This window comes from Saccopteryx leptura, chromosome 13 (genome assembly GCF_036850995.1).
Source record: "Saccopteryx leptura isolate mSacLep1 chromosome 13, mSacLep1_pri_phased_curated, whole genome shotgun sequence".
NCBI lineage: Eukaryota > Metazoa > Chordata > Mammalia > Chiroptera > Emballonuridae > Saccopteryx > Saccopteryx leptura.
Window position 1 is genome coordinate 16,238,068 of NC_089515.1, and position 14,567 is coordinate 16,252,634.

Here is a 14,567-nt window from a genome sequence, read left to right on the forward strand (position 1 = left end):
CGTGTCTCTCCCTGGTGGACAGAACCCATGCCAATTTTCATAGCCAGATGTTATATGGGAGCCTCTTCCCACCTCTGATGCTCTGGGCTGGGGTGTCCAGCTGGGGGTTGAGATCCCACTCTTCTTAGGGGGAACCTTTGCAGCTGAGATATCCCTCCAGAATCTCAGCTGCTACCCGTGGGAGTGGGGAGAGCCATTTTAGTGTCTCTCTCTCCTTACTACCAGTCTCAATGTGGCTAATTCTGTAACTCCCTTGTAATAAGACTTCTCTTCATTTAGTCTTCAGTTGGTTATCCATGTTCATTGCTCTATATTTTAGTTGTAATTACAGTTTGCTCCTGGCAGGAGGTGAGTGTAGCATTCACCCACTCTGCTGCCATCTTGGATCTCCCTATTGAATGAAGGCTTACCGTAAAGCAAGCCGGGTGCCAAGAGCCTCTGCACACTACCCACTCAATCCTCACACAATCCATGAAGTAATAGTACTATTATTATCTGCATTGTGGTACACATGTGAGTAAACCCAGGGTAGAAGGTTATGTACTTGTCCAAGGTCACGACTTTACTACATGGTGGAGCCAGAACTCAGAATAAGGCCTGCCTTTCTCCAGGGACCATGTTCTTCCCTGTTGTGTAAAACTGAGGAGGAATTAAAATATATCAAGGACTTTGCACATAGTGGTTTCTCATTAAATAGGGGCTATTTATCTTTTCTTTGGCTTATTAGTCACTTAATAAATTATGACCTAAATCTTGCCATAAAACTGAAAGAAGACAACCAAGGCCTGCTCTTAGGGGTTTTCATAGACTCAGGTCACCTCTACCCCATCAATACCTTTCCAAGTGGAAATTTTAACCTGCTTCCCTCCCCTCTCTGCTTCTATACCCTGAAGCATTTGCTTAAAAAAAAAAAAAAAAAAAGGTGAGGGGAGTCTGTCTTCCTGCCCTCAGTTTAATCTTCTCTGCCAGAACAATTTATTTCCTCTTTCTTGCCATTTTTAGAAATTCCTGATTAGGGGTGCTTATGAAGGGCAATGAATCCCTTTAAGAAAACTCAAGGCATCTCATTTGGGGGCTCTGAGGTACCTTGGCTTCTTTCATAGATTCTAGCTTCTGTTCTATCATGAGCTGCAGGACTGGCCCTGGACAGAGTCAGGATATTTGTCTCCGTGTCTTGTGTTCATTTCTGCCATGGTGTCCAGGACCACAGCCGCAGAACTAGCCAGTGCCAAGGGCCATTACACCAACCTGGTAGAGGCCCCCACTTGAGGAGGCCAAATGAAGACACAGGCCCCACCCCCTCTTCCTGTGGTGAACAACTACACAGAGAGCAGGGGTCCTGGTCGTGGCATTGGCCCCAGCCCCTCCCTGTGTAAACTTTGGAGAGAGCTGGGCTCCTCCCCCACATTAAACGCTCCAGCCAGTGTGAGTGTGCTCCACACTGCAGCAGGGTGCTGGGAAGAACACAGCACTTGGGGCCCAATCGGCCTGCCCCTTCCTGTCTCTGGAATCTAGGGGTCTTGCTTCCTAACCCTGCTTGTTAGGAGTGAACGATGACACCTCTTCGGCAGGGGTCCACTGGGCCTGTGAAATCACCACCACCCACAGTGCTGGGGACATAATACATGTATAATAGATGGTAACTTTGTGTCCTGTGCCCAGTGAGAATAAATGAGCAGTAAGTCCTGAGTCAGACCACTGGTTCTAGTTCAGGGTGTGGAAGAGTTGCCTCACCTCTCCAGGACCTCAGGTCTTGGATGTGTCTTTTGTGCATGGGGTTGGCCATTTCCTAAGTAGAGCAAAGACCACCCGGACTGGCTCCGAGTGCCTGGCCAGCTCCTGAGCACAGACCCAAACCAGGAGGACTGGAGAGACGGAGAGCGCAGACTTGGGCGCGAGGGCCTGGGACTGGGGTGAGAGGATGGTGGTGCCCGGAGGAGACCGCTGTCCCCGATCCCAGCCCACTGCCTCCATGCCATTTGGCCTCTTTTTGTCACATCTGATTACTGTATGGAAGCATAAATCTCGGGTTTTAGTTGGAAACTATTTTTTAAAAAGCTGGATGGGCCTCCTTAGCGTAGGCCTAACAAAACACGTCGGCTGGCCCAAGGTGGCCCTTTGAGTCTCAACGGGGTACCACCTCTGAACTTTTCTTTTCTTCACTCTCTTCCCTGACCCTCTCCTCAAATTCCCTGAAATGGCAAAGATCTCACGCTGGCTCTCAGTGGCCGCTGGGAAGAGGGTTTTGCTGGTGTGGGTCCGCCGCTCGAGTTCCTCTCTGCCCTCCTTACCACATGCAGTCTTCTCTCTTTCCAGGGATCACCGGGCCGGTGTTTGTGGACTCACGGGGAGAAAGGCGTATGGATTACTCGGTCTACGCTCTACGGAGGTCCAGAAACGGGTCCCTCGTTCTTCCTGTCCTCCACTACGACAGCTCTCAGAAAGCCATCAGGTGCTGGTGGAACATTTCTTCGAGTTTTGATCATGCAACAGGAAGAGACCTGGGAGCAGAGGGAGGACTGGGGGTCTTGCTGGAGGACCAGTTTGGGATCTCAGCTTCTAGAATTCACCATACCTTGTCTGGTGCTTTCTGAACTTACAGAATTGACTTTGGGCCTTTAAGGTGATCTGGCCCCTGATTGTGGAATTGGCTTAGTCACTTGAGTTTAGAACACAACACCCTCTAGCTGCACAGCCACCGGGGCCCAGGCTCCAGCAGGGCAAGTCACACGGGCCCTTGGTTTCAGAGAGAGGCCCTGGCCCCGGGCAGGGTGGTGGTGGTGGTGGAGGACAGCGCCCCCTAGAGGGCTGGGAGCATAGTCTGAGAAACAGACTCCTCCAGGTGGCCTGACTCCAAAACAGAGAGCCCTGTGGACACCAGGACCTGTGTGCCGTTCTGGGTTTCCAGTATTCAGGAAGCCCTGGAAAAAGTCTGTTTTTAGTCTTGCAGCCAAAAATCAATAAGAAAACTATAAAACAACAAAAAACAAAAAAACAAACCTTAAAGCTTAATTTAATTTCTCCTTGCCTCCACCATCACCACCCCCAGTCCAGATTTGATTTGACACTTTTTTCCTCTCCTACTCTTATGGAATTTTAATGTATCAAAATGGGTTGGCCAAGGAAATAAAATAACCATGGCAGACTAGGTCTTTAGGATGGTGGACACAGGCCTTCTCCACGCAGGGGGAGACGTTTTGTCTGAAATGTTGAGGCACTCTGTAACAAGCCGTGTCTGTATCAAACACGGGGAAAGGCCCAGCAACACCGGGCAATTGGCAAACCATCTTTTAAATCAGAAGTGACGTGTTTTAAATCAAAAGATCGAGTCAGCTATTCTACCCTGCAAAAAGATGTTGTTTTTCCATGAATTAGATTACCCGAAGGCTGGATTTGAAGAGTCTAGGGGAGGTGGGAAAATTGGATGGGTCAGCGGACATTTGAATCAAGAAACCAGGGTCTACTTTTTTTGCAAATGACATGTGTGTTTCATTTGCCCTTGCTATTCCTGAGGTAGAGACAAATAGAATGAATTAAATGAGCACTCACTGATCTTTAATTTTCTTTCTTTTTTTTTTTTAAAGGCCGACGAGGAATTTCTCCACTATCACTTGGGCCCATGGCTTCCTTCCTGCGGACAGACCTAGCTGTGGATTTCACAACGAGCTCTGTGAAAGTGGGCTCGCTTTTACAGGTCAGCGTGGGGCGTAGAGAGGAGAGCAGGAAGGGATTCTCCGCAGCAGGGCTTTTCAACAGCAAGGGCACTATTGACATTTGGGGTGGGGTCAGTTGGGGTGGGAGGGACTGTCCTATGCATTGTAAGTTGCTCAGCAGCATCCCTGCCTCCACCTTAGATGCTAGTGGTACTCTCTAGTTGTAACCACCCAAAATATCACCAGAAATTTCACTCCAAGGAGGTAGAAAAAAAATCTAGACAGGGGAGTGTCACCTAACGGTTAGGGGCCCAGCCCTGGAATCAGATGAGAAACAACTCTAAGGAGACCACTAAACTCTAAATGTTCAATAAAATATGGTGGTGATATTAGAAATGATCGCTTTTATTCCTCTACCACGAAAGTTTCCACACAGAGGGGGAAGTGAGTGCAGTTGCCATGGGAACCGGAGAGGGGGTCAGAAACACGGTTCCCGGAGGAGACAAGTCTGAGGGAACTCGGAGTGTTCTAACTTGGACCCCTGCCTGGTGGCCTCTGAGGCATGTGCCTGTCAGGGCCAGGCTGGGGCAGGGATGTTTCCCTGTCTGCTCTTAGGCAGGCTTGAGTATGATATGTCTGTGCCCTCCAGGTGGGACCCCTGTGATTCTCACTGTGACCTTCCTGATTACCGTCTTGGGAACTGCCATCATATGTCTGATTTTAAGGGTGCAGAAGGGAAAACTGCAGAGGCAAAACAGAGACATTTGGTGGCGGATCAATTATGATGACATCACCATTCTGCCCCAGAACAAGGTAAGATGCCCACTTCTGCTAACTTCTGGTGATTTGTGGAAGGGCCCTCACCCAGGAGCTTGGGAGAGCAGAGGCTGACTCATTTATAAAGTGAGCACTTTGCCGAGAGTCTCGGGCCCCAAATTCTGGTTCTGAGCCTACCATTTCCCTGCTGAATATCTCTGGGAACATCATGTCTGGGTCTCCTAGGTACTGAAAATGATCAGATGGTCTCTAATGGCCCCTTCAGCTCTGTTGCCCAGTGGGTGTGAGCTCAACTATTAAAGCTGGTTGCTGGAGAGCCTGTAGTTATTTTCAAAACCACACTAAACCCTTTAATCTCCTCATGACTGAGACAGGAAGGGTCATGCGCTCAACACACACGTGTTGCCCATCTACTGTAGGCCAAATGTAGCTCAAGGCATGGGATGCTGTGCAAAGGAGATGCCATCCGTGGGAAGCAGGTGCTCCAAAAGGTGTCTATACGATGAGACAGAGCCCTGCAGAGGGAGGAATTAAATGTCTCAGCATTGTGAAGGCTTCATGGAAGAGGTGGCATTTGGGAAGAGTGAGTTTGCTAGTGGTGAGTAGGAGAGAAGTAACACAGAGTATGCCAAGGGGTGGGGTGCTCAGGGCTGGGCGGCTTGGAACACATTTAATAAGCATGACATTATTTGATCAGTATATAACATTTATAATTTCAAAAAAGTACTGCCATGACTGTCTTTCATGCATATTCGAGCTTGACAGTTTTCAAGAGTCTTTTCCTTTTTTCCTTCTTGTTTTGTTTTGGTTATTGATATCAAACCCTGTAATCTTTGCAAGCCTGTATTGATTATTCTGACGCTTTTATTGTCTCCCCAGAAATGTTTGTAAGAAATGTTCTTTAGACTGACAAGGTAGACTTGAGTTTCTATTCTTTAATAAGAGCTCTTTGTTCCTGGCGGGGGGGAGGGGATGGAGAGCGAGAGGTTCTATTTTACTTTCAGCTCAATTTATTAAAAACCTAAAACTGAAATAAATTTTGTTTCAAAGATCAACAGTTTTACAATTTCAGCTAGAACTTGCTCAGGGGTACATGCTACTCAAGATAATACGAGAATAACAAGCTATGTCGAGCTGCTCTTAAGTCAAAACCTATCTATCAGAACAAATGTGTGGCTCTTAAATATTTCAAAGTAAAAAAGAAAAGAAAAGAAAAAAAATGTTCTATCTAATATTGTTGCTTTAAAAAAAAAAAGCACTAGTTAGACCAAGGAATATACTTTTGTTCTAACAGACATTTAAGTTCATTGTAAAGGTAAGGAATGAATTATGTGTCGAAATCCAATATACCTCTCAGGATATGTATATTTTGTTCCTCTTATCTTGGCTTCATTTTCAGAATTGTAGTTTGTGGAATTAGTTTCCTTTTCTTGGTATTCTTACATATACTATTCATTCAATAAGTTATGATTTTTCAAAAGAAAAAAGAAAAGAAAGTGACTTGGAAGGACCAGGGAGGCCCCAACATGCTCGGACCAGGAGATTGAAGTTTACGAGTGAGTTGTTTTCAGATGTCCTTGGGGATTCTGAGGCTCACTGGTCTGGTCATGGGATAAGTAATAAATTAAGGGTACAGGTGTGGTGGGAGGAATTCTGAGCCCTCCTCTTCCCTCTTCAGCCAAAGCAGCTTTGACCTTCCTGGTTTCTACATTAGTGTTCCAAGTAAGACTTTCCTTGGAAAACAAGGTTCCTTAGCTTTAAAGACATTCTCTAGGTGTTGGGGAGCTGCCAGGTGTATCAAGCAGAGAGATAACATGGTTAGATGTGTATTTGGGAAAATAACTCCGCGTCAGGTCACACGTCTGGTCGAAGTCCTGAGCCAGAACTTGCATTTGGGTAGTCTGCCCCCAGAGCCCGCTCTCTTGGCCATGGCACCATATATGGTGGTACGGGGCAAGAGCGATGCGTGTAGCGGTTAAGCACTCACACTTCTGGTCAGAGAGATCAGGGTTTGAGTCCTGATTCTCTCATTATCTGTGTGACTTTGACACTCCTTTTCCTCGTTGACAAAGAGCACAGCCTCCTCATTACTGGCCTGTGCTGCTGAGGGCACTGGACTGGGTCCTGTTTTGCAGACGTCCCAGAGAGGCACTCCTGTGTCGACAGGGAACGGCAGCACCACGTCTAGTGTGATGATTCCTGGGGACTTCAGCTCCCTTGTCAAGAGCCAGCAGGGGAAAGAGCTCTTCTATGCCCCAGTAGGGCTTTACCAGGTACCTCTGAGAACAAGGTGATCGCATGAAGTGTATGTGTGTCTCGTTCTCTGCAGGTCAGGCAGGGCATTCTGAATAGGAGGGCATTCTCCAGGTAAATGCCGGGTGGACTTCTGACTCCAGATTCCTGTTCCTCAACTATAATGTGCCCATGAATCATCAGAGGCTCTTGTTAGAGGGCAGACTCCGGTTCAGCAGGTCTGGGCTGGGGCCTGAGAGTCTGCATTTTCCCTGTCAAACTCCCAGGTGATTCCTGTGCTGGCTTCTGTATTAGACTCATCTTTGTCAAATAGAGCTTCCTATGAATACGGTAATATTCCAGATCTGCTCAGTCCAGTATGGTAGCCACTTACCATCATGGGACTGTTCAACGTTAATGTGACTGGGGAGCTCCATTTTAAATTTTGTGTAATTTTCATTTAATTGGCATCATGGGGGTAGTGGCTATCATATTGGACAGTATAGTCCTGGAGCATGGATTACTTCATTTTTGGAATTTGAGCTCTGATGAATCAGTCGTGGGTATTAATTCATCCACAGTATAATCAGGAAGCTGCCGAAACCTGCAGTTTAATTCCTGTCTGCCCCCTCACCCTCCCATCCTAGGCCTGATCATTATGACTGTCTGTGCTTAGCATTCCTTCAGAAGGTCAAGTCCCCTGGGGGAAACTTTTATAAAGAAAAAAATATCTATATTTACTCTTCGAAATGGAAGTCCCCAGAGAGTAAGGGCAGGAAGCTCCAAGCAAGGAGAGGGCTTATTCCTTGCTTAAATTGGGTTTAGCAAAGATTGGAACGAAATCATTCCTTGGGCAATGGAACCTGTTTTTCTCAATGTTTGCTTGAGTTTGCAAACTACAAAAAGACCTCCTTGGATATTATCACCCATTAAACCTCCGTTCATATAAATCTGTGCATTACGGTCTGCTAGCCATTTAGAGATGGAAGCCAACACTCTGCAGCATGTTATTATTGGTTAATCTTCCTAAAATGTTTTCCTCCTTCTTCCTCAAACACCATCGCTGGGTTCCCCATGTCTATTGACGGTATGAAGGTTTCCAAACCCTTTAACAAGGGGCTCAAGGCTCTCTACTGCCCAGCCCCAACCTATTTTCAGAACCCTTTTTAATTTTCTTCTTGGCCAACATCCTATACTCCTCCGATTGGTCTTTCTGATATGTCATGTATGTTTCACCCTCAGACAATGCTATGCCTGCTGCTCCTCCCCCACCCCATCTGGAACTTTCTTATCCTTCAAGGTTCAGCTTAAGCATCACCGCTTCCAGGGAGCTTTTCCTTCTCCCCACAAGGATCCCTTCCTCCTCGGAACTCCTGTCACAGTACTGAGTTCTTTGCAATTAGTCCCATGGTAAAAGTGGCAGATCTGTGGCTGACATTTAATTCATACTGAGGCTAACCTCCTCATGTGTCCAGATTCTGTCTCTTTCTCTACCCAGATCTTTCCAGGATATGGTATATTTTATGGTGATTGATTATGTGACTATAAATGCAGACTCAGTAGTTAATAACAATAAGATATGCTATTTACTGAGAACTTGATATGTGCCAGACATTGAGTTAACATAACAGTGTTCACATGTTTAAATTTAGTCCTCACAACAACCCTATGAGATAGGTATTATTTTTAATCTCCATTGTACAGATGAGGAAATGGAGGCTTGGAGAGGTTAAATCCCTTGCTCCAGGTTACATAGGTAGTAAATGGTAGAAATGGTCTTTGAACCAGGTACCTGACTCCAGACTTACTCTTATAACCTCAACTCACTATTCCTCTGAATGATAATGGGACATTGTTGTGTAATAGAGAAAATGTAGTGTTGGAGTCGGATGTTCCAATTCTGGCTGTGCTACCTACAAACGTATGACCTTGAACAAGTTACCTGACCTCAGGGGTCTTGTCTGGGACTTTGCTGGACTTGTGGGACTGTGCTGCCTGTTGAGTGAGCTCCTATGTGTTGTGCAGCTAGCTCAGTGCCTCCCTGGGGCTGATTCAGGTAATGAGGAGCTTGATGATCCTTTTCATAGACTGGTTTCTCGCCAGTCTTCCTGCTCCCCTTCCTAGCTCTTTCTGAGTAGAGCCTTTTCTGGATCACCTTGGGTTAAGAACATTCCCCTTTGTCTCTGGTTCCAGGGAAACCATGTGGCCATCTGCTATGTTGGTGACCAAGCAGAAGCCTGGATCAGGAAGCCATCTGTGCTGCAGGAAATCCGGCTGGTGAGGTCCCCGCCCCAGGAGGAGACACAGTGGCACTGTTCTCTGGCCCTCGTCACCTGTTCTCTGTTCCCCTCTGGGGTGGGAGTGGCCCCAGTCCACCGCGCATGGGCGGAAAGCAGCTTTCCTTAGCTTGGCCCACCCCCCACCCACCCACCCAACAGCCCGGACGTCAGCCCCCGCGGCGCGGGGTCCCTCCTAGCCGTGCTCATTTCCCTTCATTCTTCCTGGCCTTAATTCAACATCTTCATATTTTGTACCTGTGATGACTGCTCCCCTCCCTTGAATCTGGCCCTTAGAGGAAGCCGTGTCCATGGGGTCTGACTCCTTGCTCCGAATGTGTTATCTGCTGTGGCCCACACACCAGGCACTGACAGCTGTAAACACCAGGAAGCAGGGCTGGATCTATTTCTGTTTGCTCGGTTGTGATTTTAGTTAATGCGCCTGGCTAAGGTTAGACTTTGATCATCCCTCTTGCTCATATCCGGAGGCAGCATGGCTGGATTTGCTTCCCATCTCTGCCACTGACAAGTGGTATGACCTTTGACACGTTACTTTACCTTGTGAGCATCAGTTTCCTCATCTGTAAAATGGGAGCAGCTATAGTTCTTACCTCCCAGGGTCTGCGTGAGAATTAACTGACAGTATGTAAAGCATATAGCATAATCCCTAGCACAGAAGACATACTTGGCTCATAAACTATTATTACTATGATTATTTCCAGGTGTATGAATTAAGGCATGAAAACATTGTTCCCTTCTTTGGCGTTTGTACAGAAGCACCCAACATCTGCATTATCACTCAGTATTGCAAGAAAGGAAGTCTTAAGGTAAGTAAAAGAGCAAATCTTACCTTAGGTTTGATTAGCAGCAGCTAATGAGGAACCTTATTAATGCTTTTGCCCCTGCGTCCAAGAACAGTTCCTCCTTGGTCTAATTGCAAGACCTGAATTATCTTGCTGGGCTGCCTGCAGGGATCAAATTAGCAGTGGCGTTGCCAGCGTGTCTGGTTTCCTTTGTTCTGGATGGGAAGCATGTGAGCTTGGTTTTGTCTCCCTAGCTGTCACTGCTAGTCCTGGATTTCATTCCTGGGCCCAGCCTACCTATAGTATATGACCATCCGCTTTATGTCAGGAACAAGGAAGTGTTTGTAAAACTCATGGCTGCGTAACTTTCTCAATATTGAATCCGGTTATGATATTTTCCAGGAAAACTGTCACCTCTGTTTCAGGTTGTATTAGTTCTAGTCAAAGCCATCCAATGGATTAGAACCAAAGCCATTTAACATTAGGAAGCTCACGGTGCTTCAGGTTGAATCACTGGTGATATTTTAAATAATCGTATTTTTCAGGATGTTCTGAGAAATGCAGGTAATAAAATGGATTGGATATTCAAGTTCTCATTTGTGTACGACATAGTCAATGTGAGTATAACATAAACTTATTTAAAGAGCAAATATCATAGTGTTTTTGCATTGTTCTGCATCTTGGATTAAAGCAAACTGTATTTTCCCGAAAATTCTGGTCCTTGTCAGATCTCCTCTTCAAGCAAGGTGATCCCACTTCTGAAATCTACCACTTCAATCAGATTTTTCATTCTTTTCTCTCTCCCTGATCTTGAGTACATCTCAAGAGAGAAAAGTATTTTATACTGAAGTTGGAAGGGATGCTAGGTTTGCTCAATCAGGAAAGAGCAGGGTAGTTACATTTTAGGATAGAACTTTTTATGCAAAAGAAAAATCTACTCATTACTAGACCGTAAAACAGGAGAAGGGATTCCTAATATTCCTTTCGTTTCCCTAGTCCCCGATTCCTTTCCCACAAAATGGGCATCAGTGCTGCAGTAAGCACAAAGCTGTTACACAGGGTGCAGAACTGTGAATTTTTAAAAGACTTTATTCATCTTGGAGAGGAGAGAGAGAGAGAGAGAGAGAGAGAGAGAGAGAGAGAGAGAGAGAAAAGGGGGGAGGAGCAGGAAGCATCAACTCCCATATGTGTCTTGACCAGGCAAGCCCAGGGTTTTGAACCGGCAACCTAAACGTTCCAGGTCAACGCTCTATCCACTACGCCACCACAGGTCAGGCCAGATCTGCAGGCAGAATTTTACTTTGGACAAAGAGAACTGCGGTGGCTATAAAAAGAGGGTAATAATAATAATATCTAAGACATATTTAGTGCTTCCTTTGGCCCCAATTCTTTCTCGTACTCTGTATATATTAATTTACTTAATTTTTACAACAGACTATAAGGTAGATATCTATTATTATCCCTATTTCACAGATGGGAGAGAAGTCAGGTGGGGCATGTCAGTGTGGACCTGAGGCTGGTCTCCTCAACCTGGGCTAGAATACAGCTGTTCTGTCTACACTCACTGCATCTCTGTTGTTAGAAGAGGGGGTCAAGCCCATGACCTGGGATTGGCTTCTGGTGAGGAAGCAAGCCCCTCAGCCTGACAACCAGCAGGGCCGCTCATCATCTATCAACCAACAGTCCACCCACCAACCCATAGCCACCTGTGGGCAAGACCCAACCTGAGTGTCGCGAGGGCTGCAAAGGTGAAACATAAGCTCTACCCTTCTAGAGTTTAGGGCCAATGACTCATTAAGTAGCTAGACCTCAGCCTCCGTGGATGAGAACGGCCTGTTGACATTTAAAGGCTTTTCTTTCCCAAGGATTTAATTGCTCTTTGTTTCTAAGGAGCTGAGTGTTAGCAGCCCTGTGAGACTTTGAGTTTCTTAGTGAGAAACAGGTTAGACAAACAGAAACCTCCTTGGGGTTGGGTCTCTATGGACAACCTAGGCCAGCACTGTCATTTTTTTTTTTTGAGCTTTATTGAGCATCTGTTAATGATTTATCATACCCTGGGCACTTTTGTAGGAAGACAAGGACTTATTTCTAACTTTAAATGGCTTAAAATCTAGCTAGAGGGGAAAAAAACAAACAAGCCCGTCAGGAAATGTACATATAAAATGATTTAAGTGGCGGTGGTACAGTTATGAAATAGGAGAACACAACATGGCGCCTTTACCCTGGCTCCTCTCTTTTTCCCTCCACCCACATTTCCCTCCCCTACCCAGCAAACCCCGGGAAGTACTCCAGACTCCCGGTGAGCTCTCTCCTGCCCCATTCAAAATAGCTGACATCACTTCTATTGGATGTGAAGAGAGAGCTAGTGAATTCTCACCCAGGTAGGAATGCCAAATAGGTTTGGCCTCTTCGGTGTGGGCCTCTGGCTTTCCAGAAGCATTAAGCCAAAAGTTTCTCTGGACAAATGCTGGGGCGGGTGAGAATGACAATTAAAGGGGACAGTCTCCCAGGTGGCATCGGCTACTCTAGGTCACTGAGTCTATCCCTTACTCCCCTACTGTATGCTGGAAGGACAGCTTGGCACCTTGCTTTGGAAGGAATGCTTTCTCTTGAAACGCAGTGTGCCTCTGATGGGACCGCGTAAGGAAGTCACAGTGAGCTAGGTCAAGGCACATTTAGGCCCTTCATGGCCAATTACTCTGCCAGCGTTCCTTGAAAGGGGACGAAAAGTACTGCAGCCTCTTAGAGCTTGGCCATGGGTGACTTTGACATGAACTTGGGCACTGGGCCAAGCTCTGTGGGTCAGATTGTACTTCTGGCCACCAGATGCCAATCATGAAAACAAGTCCTCTACTGATGTCTATTTGAGCAGAACCTGCCCTACACCAGGTGTCAGAGAGATTCCGTGGTGCCAAGACTTTGTAAAAGTAACAAGAGTATATAGAGCACCTGATTTTGGCCAAACCTGATTCTGAGTATGGAGGGCACAGAGGAGTAAGGGCCACTGTCCTGTCTCCAAGGGGTTTAGCAGTGGGGCCAGTCTGGGAAGGAGCTTGGGAGCGTGTAGTACTCTGCCTGAGTTGAGTTGGGACTTCCTGTCTGAGGAAGAGAAGTCTCAATAGAGTAAGAGGATGAAGGGCAGTTGGCACAGAAGTTGTCTTGGGAGTTTGAACTCTCTTCTGCTACTTACTGACCAGGTGGCCTTAACTACCCTGAGCTTCAGTTTCCCTGTGAATAAAATAAAGATAACAGGAGTCCCTACCTCATAGGGTTGTTATGAGAACTAAGATATATGAAATGGTTAGAATAAGCCTAACCCGTTGAAGGTATTTAGTCAAGATTAATTGTCAGTATTAGTAGGAGCGGTAGTATTACTCTTAGACTGGTAACTCCATTACTAGTACTAAATAAACATTTATTTCATTCCTTGAACACTCCTATGGGACAAGTCTGCATCATCCAAAAATAGTAGCCACCAGCCACACGTGACTAGAACACTGGCAACATGACTTGTCCAAACTGAGGTGTGCTATTAGTGTAAAGTTTATGCTAGCTTTCAAAGACTTAGCTAAAAAAAAAACCCAAAAAAACCCAACTAATATTTTTATGTTGACTGCATGTTAAAATGGTAAGGTCTTAAAATATACATTGGTTTAAATAAACTATTATTAAACATCATTTCACCTGTTAATGACAAAGTTAAAATTATATGTGTGATTTGTATTATCTTTCAAGTGGATGGGTGCAGTTCACAATAAGCTTTATTATTAATTCATCAACTCCAATATTAATATAAATATTTACTCTATTTCACGACGGATAAAAATGAGGCTTAGTGAGGTGAAGTAATCTGCCCAGCTGCAGAGGGGCGGATTGGGCCTGCAGCCAGTCTGTCTCCGTAGCTGAGACGCGCTGTGTTCTCTCCCTGCCAAGTACCAGGGACCCAGAGATAGGAGCCCTGCGGGCCTCCCCCAACTCTCTAACAGGGGCATAAAGGTACCTGGCCGACAGGCGAGTGATAGAATTGCCAAAATGCATACAATCTGGCACACGAATCGCACACTTCTCATCGTTCTCTTTGTTCCCTGACAATGCATATATACCCCTGCATTTCTATCAAGATAGAAAAGGGACCACCACCACAAAGAGATACACGCTATCTCCTGGAAAGGACTACAGACATGGGATTCTGAGCATCCTCAGACAAGTGGTTTATGCCCTGATGGAATGAGCTCTCCTAATATGTCAGGGGAGCCTGACCTGCAGTAGCGCAGTGGGTAAAGCATCAACCTGGAATGCTGAGGTTGCTGGTTCGAAACCCCAGGCTTCCCTGATCAACATATGGGAGTTGCTGCTTTCTGCTCCTCCCCCCTTCTCTCTCTCTCTCTCTCTCTCTCTCTCTCTCTCTCTCTCTGTCCCCTCTCTCTAAAATGAATAAATTTTTAAAAAAAAAATCTAAAATAAATAAATAAATAAATAATATGTCGGGGGGGCCAGTGGTGACCAGAATGTAAGGTGCCTTATACCTGAGGTGGGTCTGGTGCTAGCAAGGCAAGGGACGGTCATGTGTCAGAGGCAGCCCCGATCGTGGAGAGGTCTCTGAGAGATCAGAGAGGACTCTGGAGTGGACACAGGTCTCCCCAGATTTCAAGCCCTGAGGCGGCCAGCAGGAGCCTCCCTGGAGAAATCCCAGAGGCAGCCCGAGCCAGGCCCCTCGAGGTTTAGGTGAGTCTGTTGGTTGTATTTTCCAAAGTGTGATTCAACTTTATTATCTCAAAAAGCAAGCAAGTCACTTTGCTAAAGGAATATGACTTCCTGAATTTGGG

General features: G+C 46.1%; 1 protein-coding gene across 1 annotated transcript in view; it reads left to right on the forward strand.

The window, feature by feature from the left end:
• The window catches only part of LOC136384492 (guanylate cyclase 2G-like), a 49,388-nt gene that overhangs the window by 14,227 nt on the left and 20,594 nt on the right, over window positions 1-14,567 (forward strand). The window contains exons 6-12 of the mRNA XM_066354723.1: window positions 2,317-2,452; window positions 3,585-3,694; window positions 4,303-4,466; window positions 6,566-6,703; window positions 8,856-8,939; window positions 9,661-9,765; window positions 10,287-10,358. Of these exons, the coding sequence (XP_066210820.1) occupies window positions 2,317-2,452; window positions 3,585-3,694; window positions 4,303-4,466; window positions 6,566-6,703; window positions 8,856-8,939; window positions 9,661-9,765; window positions 10,287-10,358 (809 nt within the window). The remainder of the gene's footprint in view (window positions 1-2,316; window positions 2,453-3,584; window positions 3,695-4,302; window positions 4,467-6,565; window positions 6,704-8,855; window positions 8,940-9,660; window positions 9,766-10,286; window positions 10,359-14,567) is intronic.